Genomic DNA, 8395 nt, shown 5'->3' on the forward strand with positions numbered 1-8395 from the left:
TTTTTTACTAATTTTTAAATTCATTTTGTGATATTAAAGTTAGCTATCACTTGAACATTTTTTAATTTTTACAATTTTCTAAAAGTCAATTTTTAATTTTTTTTTAGGCTGTAATTTATTTATTAAAAAATTTTTAGAATTATAAAATATCTGCTAAATTAATTTTCTTATTTATTTTTGAATTTATTCTATTATATTAAAGTTAGCTATTACTTGAACATTTTTTAATTTTATTTAGCAGAAAAATTTGTTCCGAAAAATTGTTAATAAAAATTGTATTTTTAATTTTAAAATTTTCTAAAATTCAATTTTTTTTTTTTTTTTTATGCAGTAATTTATTCATATGAAATTTTTATAATTATTAAATATCTGCTAAATTAATTTTCATATTTATTTTTAAATTTTAAATATTTTATAATTTATTTAGATTTTTAGTCTGCGCTTATCGTCTTACCAGATTATGCACTGGGCGAGATATTAAAAGTGCCAATGAATTTCATTTGGTTAGAGAGCATAATCACGCACCAAACTTACGTCTTGAAGAAGAGAGAGCCTTCGTGAGATAATTATATGATCGTTGCGAATCTCGGTTAGCAAATACCCGTGATATATACGAGAGTTTAAGGGCAACGTATGTTTTTTTTTTTTCATGGAATTAGAAAGGATAACAAAATTTTTTAATTTTAACTTTAAATGATTAAATTTGTTATTTATAGGTATGCAGATGCAAGTAGAACAATATCCTGGTGAAGTCAACAAACAAACATGCAACGAAGGCAGCATAATTTTATACAAAGCTTACCGACGGTTCTTTCGTTAACCCATTTGAAATTGTGTCTTGAAAATGATGCCAGATATGACAATTTAACTCATCACTCGCATGGTTCTATGCAACTAAGATTTCGTATTCCGAACAACTTGGGTACTGTTGCAGTTATGGGTGATTCAGAGTTGATTAATAAATTTGATCCAAATTCTACAATGTACATCGGTACAACTAATACTACTTTACCTGCGGGATTAGATGCAAGAGAGACTTTAATAATCGTGCTTTTAAATAGGAATCATGTATTTAATATAAATTTGATTTATTTATTTATTTAGTTATCTATTGTTGTATATATTCTAATTTCTTAAGTAATTTTTTTTAATTCTCAGGCTTTTGGTGTTTCGTGGACATTCATGCCAGACCGGTCTGAAGTTAGTTTTAACGCCGCGTTGGACATTGCATGTTCTCAAATCGCTCCTCTAATGAATCCAACTAAAATTTATTATGACTATGAGCAACGATTGAATGACTCATTGAGAGCAAATATTCCCGGTGCAACTTTAAAAGAAACTTTCCTTGCTTATGCTAACGTAAATTTGTTTTCTTTACGTAAAGATGCAATACCGCATTGTCATTTAAATATTTCTCTTCATCTTTTTTATTATTATTATTAGATCAATATCGCTAGCTATTTTTATTAACTAATTAAAATGTAAATTTCAGGTAATGATTCGTCGTGCTACACTATTAAATGTAGACCTAGCAGACGTGAATAATCAAATTAATTTTAAAAAGTTGCTCGCTGTTGCCTTACTTCCTGCAGCCAGTATAGTAACAGGATTTTTGTGGCTTCGTTCAAACATTCCTGGAGAGCTTGTACCGATTTTCGAAGATTTATTTGTCTATTATCAGGACAATCTAATTAATTTGCTGGGCTCGGAAAATGGGTCATTTTATAATGATGTTGATTCTTTCAGTGATTCTATGAAAAATCATACTTTTAATTTAAATACCTTATTAAAACAACAACAGCATATGGAATTGCTTAAGTAAGTAAACAATAATATTTATTGTTTATTCTTCAATTATTATTATTTTTAATACTTGATATATTAATATTACTTTATACATTCTTTTTAATAATTTATATATTATAAATTTATTATAGGAATCTTTGTAAATCAGAGCATTCGCTCTTACAATGATTTCCACGCGTTGGATATCAAAGCCAGAGTCAGTTGCACTCCCCGATCACGTCCTATTCTGTGCCTCAACAAATTACGTCGTGTGTGGAATTTATTCGACAGAAATCAGATGGAATATCAGACGTTCTTCGCTTCCACATCACAAATTTTGACAGAATTCACAAACGATCTGTTACATAACGGTGTAGAGCACGTTCACGACTTTCGACTATTCCAAGATCGTAATGTCCAAATCAATATTGATGCTGATAATGTTAACCATCAACCCCATTTTGTGGGGCCATTGGTATTTGCCGAAGAAACGATTGATGATGTTAGAGCCGTGAATCGTCGTGCTCAACGAGTTACAGGAATCTTGCAAGCCAGCCGCAAGTTGTTGCTATCCAAGGTAATATTTTATCTGTAAATAAGTTAATAAATAAATAAATAAAACTAATATAATTTTATTTTTTTATTTGCAGTTTTCGATAGACAAGACAATTTATGTATTTTGTGCGTTGATCGGCCGATCGGTCAATGCTTTTCGCCCTGCGGACACCAAGTAGCTTGCTTGGAATGCACCGAAAATTGGCGAGCTACTGCCGTTGCAGATGGAATTGACTTCGCTTGTCCAATTTGTCGAACTATCATCCGAGAAGTGTCCATCATACCGGCCGCTGCAGCTTAAAGTGTTCTGCTTAAATAAACATAATTACTTATTCTACTCGCATTCTCAACTGAAGTAACTAATAATATTTAACTTATTTTATTATAACTACGATTATTTTACTACTTAAAAATTTCTGATAATAGTTCTAAATGTTCATCTTGAAACAACAAAAAGATGTTGTTTATTTTTTTTTCTTTTCTCCTTAAAGAAAATTAATATTTTAAATTAATAATAATATCTTCTATGTTTTTTTATTATGCATGATTAATCATTGTTTTTGTACTTTTAAAAAAATTTTTAAAGTTCTAATTAATGCTAAAAAGAAAAGAAATATCTTGTTTCTTGAAATTTTTTAATATATGTAAACTTACTAATTATATTTGATATGAATATTTTCTCATGTTTTTAAAAACTTATTGTGGCAGCCTACTTTAACCGGCTTTATATTATACTACAAGTAAATTGTATCTTTAAAATAGTAAATGATTTGTTTTTATTATTCCTTTGGTTTTTGAAAGTTTGATGTAAGTTTCAAAGGGTGATATTATAATTTTGTGTTACTTAGACATGTTGATGGAGTTGCTAGTATCCTAGAAGTTTATGGTACTTTACTCTCTTAATTTTCAACTGATAATTTTATTTACTTGTTGACTATTAAACTTTTTATTTCTTGAGTTACAAAAGAGAAGGTTCTTTCTATTAGCACCACGATATTTTCTTGCCATCGTTCCCACTGTGTCTTGAATAGCTCAGTTTTGATCTTTTCGATGCTAAATCATGTACTTAAAATCTACCATATTTTATTGAGCATGGAATATTAAATCTACAGATTCGGTAGAATCTGGCGCCAAGTTCCGTTCAAAAATCCCGTTGCAAACGGAGCGCCAGACTACCGAATGTATTTACAGTAAGCAGAACGGTTTTTTGAGGTTGTATATTTTATTTTTAATTATACGGTACTTTTTTTCACTAATTTGTATATTATAACAGTGAGTCATAATTAATTTTACCGTATTAATTAATTTATATTCACTTATAACAATTTATTTACTTGAATTTACTTGAAATTATTAAATTTTATTAGCACATACTATAGTTCGCTCACGAATTTAGATCCTGACTTTTTTTCGATGGAGAAATGTCACCGCCACAGACTAGATAAAATAAAAATGTGTAGTAATCTTCCGATAGATACGCAACTACACTGAAAAAAGTTAATTCACAGCTTGCATCGACAACCACCAGAGTGCGCTGGAATTATTATTTTTACATGTACTGTAAAGGTGCTTTTTCATGCTGACGCTTGACGCTGGTTTCTAGCGTAAAATTTGATCACGTGATGAGAATTCAACACTGCGCCATCTAAAAAAAATTGTAGCGAAAAATTTCAGCGTTTAGCGTCAAATTCAAGCGAAAAATAAAACGTTAATATCGAAAGTCGATTTATCGATACAACCACTACACTTTATAGGTTACGTATATGTGATTGTGAGTAATAAACATTCCAATACTTAGTTACAAACTTAGTGACCTCGTCACAATCATTAATAAATAAATTATCCTTGTGAATACATTTATCGATAAAATTATGTCTAGTGAATATGACTATCAAATGTGGATTTACAAGTGTCAAAAGTTATTCGACGAGCGCAAATAAACAGGCTTCGACGCAATAGGATTCTACTTACGCTTATTCTAAATGATATCGCTATTCAAAATAAAAAAAATAAACATAAAAAGAAAAGATTTTGGGTACATCCGTTGTATAAATTACGACGAGAACACGGATTTTTTGAAGCAGTATTTCCAACACTTTCTTCATTTCCTGAAAAATTCGAAAATTACATTCGTATGTCTGCCTCTCAGTTTGACGAATTGCTGTGCTTAATTGGTCCACATATAACTAAAAAAAACGTTGTGAGAGAACCAATTTCAGCTACCGCTCGACTTCTTATGACTCTGCGGTAAGATCTCGTAACCTTTGTTATTATTATTTAGTTTCGTGGAGTAAAATAATACTAATTATAAAAAATACTTTTAGATACTTGGCGACAGGTGATTGTATGACATCTATATCATATCATTATCTCGTTGGTGTGACAACAACCGCAAATATCATTGCTGAAACTTGTCAAGTTATATGGATTGTCTTCAGCCGAAGGTGTTACCTTACCCTTTAACATTCGGTGACTGGTTAAAAATTGCAGATGATTTTGATAAAAATTGGCAATTTCCTCATTGCATTGGAGCTATTGATAGGAAACACATACAAATACAGGTATATACAATTATAAACGTCGATGTCAATTTTGACAATAAACTATCTTCATAATTATTATCATCATAATTTCAGTGTCCTGACAATGCTGGCTCGCTATATTTTAATTACAAAAAAACACACAGTATTGTACTGCTGGGAATATGCGACGCAAATTATTCATTTTTATTCGTTGATATTGGTGCATATGGCCGACGTAGTGATGGTGGCATTTTTCGTGACTCTCCAATGGGTCAAAAATTTGAAAACCATGAAATGAATATACCGGGCGCAGAGTTGCTTACAATTGATGGTATGCCTTTACCATATGTGCTTGTTGGTGATGAGGCTTTTCAACTAACTGATTATCTACTCCGACCGTACCCCTGGTAGAGGTGGTCTTAATAAAGATAAAACTATCTTCAATTATCGTCTCAGTCGTGCTCGACGAACAATAGAAAATTCCTTCGGTTTACTAGTAAGTTTGTGGAGAATCTTGAAGAAGCCCATAGAAGCTACAGTGGATAATACAACTCATATAGTGAAAGCAATTATTTGTCTTCACAATTGGCTTCACAAACGAGATGAAGATAATAATTACATACAAGAAAATATGGTAGATCGCCATGGAGAAAATGGTTTTGTTCCGGGACTCTGGAGAGATGAAGTTGGAAATCATTCAGCACTCCAAGATGCAAGAATTCATGGAAATAATTTTAGTTCTCGAGCCGCAGTAACTTTTCGCAATGAATTTTGTGACTATTTTAATGCAGAAGGAGCTGTTCCTTGGCAGTATGATTGAACATTGAAATAACTTTCTTTAATATCATTTATTCCAAGAAAGAAAAAGTAAATACAATGTAAATAAAAAAGAAAAACATAGCATAAGCAATAACACTCTTTCCAAATTATTCTGTTAATAATTGATCAATTGTACATTATTTCCAAGTAATTGTAAATATTACAAAAATATAACTATGCATTTTTAAAGTTGAAATTTTAATTATAAAAATTATTTTTAAATATAATTAACTTGTTCATAGCAAGACACACATCAGAGTTTTTCATTTAAGTATGTAATTACTACATAATTTGAATGTGTATGGTTTTATATTCTTGCACTGTGAATTTGAAATAATAATACCAATAACAATCATACGAATGAACTAGGTTGGAACCGTCAAAATTTTTTGTAAACATAATATTACAGAATAAAAATTATATTTATAATTGGATTAAACTCGTTTTTTTCTTCTTTATTATTGGTCACTTCCGTGTACTCATTCTTTCTTTTTTTACAAACTATGCAATAAAAAATACTGAGCACATATATTGGTGATATGGTTTAATTTAATATCTAATAATAGTAAATGTAACTTATAGTATTGCGTTTTTTTCCTTAATCTAATTATTTATTTTCTTCTCGTAATCTTAAAAGATCTTATTGATTGTGCTTGACAGCTTCATAAACAATGTCTGTCAATTGTTTTAAAAGATCTGTTTGTACTGGTTGTGGTAACTGGCGTATTTGATTGCCTAATCCAATAAGAAATGCGCCAACAGTATCAATTTTTGGCGGTTCCGGTAGCGTTATAGGCAAATTTTCACGGCACAAAGCATCGGCTATACGACTCAAGGCGCTTGCAGAATCAATCGCATCGTCTTTATTAGACCTTCGACGCTTTCTGCTGTTACTCGCGATTCCTGAAATAGATAACAATTAATTAATTTTTATATCACTGAAGCGAACATACTTGTAACAAAAAACGTATCCTCATTATATTGATATTGATTTATTAAATATTGCGTTAATCTTGAAGACACAAGCTGAAAGCCTCAAGTTAAAATTTTCGAAATGAATTTCCTCAATACATTCATAAGTGTTATATGTACATACCGGAAGCTTGGCTCCCTCCAAGATCTTCTTCAAATGCTTCAGTCAAACTGTCATCGACTGATGAATCCAAGTCAGCACATCCTTCAACAACACTTTCCCTCGTTACATTACTGATTGTGCTGCAAGATAAAAAAAGAAATCATTGACCATCACACCCCTCAATGAATATAAATTAATTTACAGAATTGAGATGTTCAAGTCTTTTTCAAATTTAATATCAAACAACTTACTCTTTTGATAAACAATGATCATGGAGAAACTCGCAGCAATGGTAAAATTTCCAGGGGTCTCCAGGTGGTACTGCAGCTGAACCACTAGCACGATGTTCAGCATTAATAAGTTTACGGTAGGTGTCACGTAAACTTTAAAATTTTTTTTTAGCTTCGGTAGCACTTAATTTTCCTGGTGAAACAAATTGTTATTAATAAAATTTTTATTTTATACTTCTATTTTAATTAATATTAGCATTTCATTTTGACAGAGTAGACGCTATAAAAGATACAATCATTTATTTTTACCATTCAATGCTGCAGAAACTTCTTCCCAAAGCGTAGCTGTTATTTCTCGTGTTCTTTCCGCTAGTGGAATATTAAAATTCCACAAAGGAATTCGATTTTGTACCTCAATAATTAAATATTCGATCTCCTCGTCACTTAATTTTTTTTGACTTGTTTTCAATGCTGCCGTATTACGTCGCTTTGTTGATTTTTGAGTTGCTGGTGGAGATTTAACTGGAATAAATTACAGAACATATTTACCCATACATATATAAAAAGATTAGACACTAATTTTAATTCAAGTACTTAGTTTGTGAAAATCAATTCTAATAGCTTTAGTTTCTTCTACACTGTTTTAAAAATATCAAAATTGATTTGGAAAGTTCTAAAAAATATTTAACTCGGGCAACGAAGTTAGTATCATTTAAATTAAAAATAAAAATGAATATTTTACTAACATGAATTTTGACAACAATTCTCTTTGTTCCCATAAATGGAATCTTCAATCAGTCCTTCCCTACCGTCTGGAAGAATCGCTCGTCGAATAATAGTTTTTTTATCACCTGAAAATAAGATATGTGTAATTTTTAATAATTATTTTAATTTTTTTGTTACACTATTATTTGCAGCAACAAACCTAAGAGAGGATAGAAATAATAATTTTCGTCTAAGTGGACATCGTCGTAATCATTTAGGCATGGATGGTGTTGGTACTCATCACATATCATTTCACATATGCCACATGTAAAAACAACACGTACTTCCTACATTACAATAAAAACCGTTTAGATTCTTTTACTACGTTTATATATCATATTTGTTAATAATAATTAATATTTACCTCAAATCTCATTGTGAATAGTTTTAATAATCACACCGCACTTAATATAATAACTGGCAACTTTGAATAAAATTGTATGTGCTATTTTTAAGTATTTGTTTTGATATTTTTTACACTCGCTATTTTTTATTTATATCATCACAAAGTAACAGCTGATTGTTGTTGTTTGATAAAGATCGATTACTATTGATTATCGATATCACTGTTCGAGTTGCGCTGACGCTTATATCATCCGTTAAAAAAGCTAAACTATGTTTAGCTTTTTCGCTACAATTTTTTT

At 30.3% G+C, this 8395-nt stretch overlaps 1 protein-coding gene across 1 annotated transcript; it reads right to left on the reverse strand.

The window, feature by feature from the left end:
• Window positions 1-7013: 7013 nt before the first annotated feature.
• On the reverse strand, window positions 7014-8149 carry LOC141533690 (uncharacterized). The gene is made up of 5 exons (XM_074252700.1): window positions 8116-8149; window positions 7912-8066; window positions 7733-7837; window positions 7296-7508; window positions 7014-7179 (listed from the first exon to the last, which is right to left on the reverse strand). Exons 2-5 carry the CDS (start codon window positions 8000-8002, stop codon window positions 7142-7144), a joined length of 447 nt encoding a protein of 148 aa, XP_074108801.1. The 5' UTR covers window positions 8003-8066; window positions 8116-8149; the 3' UTR covers window positions 7014-7141.
• Between the last annotated feature and the right edge of the window lie 246 nt (window positions 8150-8395).

The sequence above is a fragment of the Cotesia typhae genome, unplaced genomic scaffold (genome assembly GCF_013202065.1).
Source record: "Cotesia typhae breed Kobodo isofemale line unplaced genomic scaffold, CoteBio_Ctyphae scaffold_121, whole genome shotgun sequence".
Classification (NCBI taxonomy): Eukaryota; Metazoa; Arthropoda; class Insecta; order Hymenoptera; family Braconidae; genus Cotesia; species Cotesia typhae.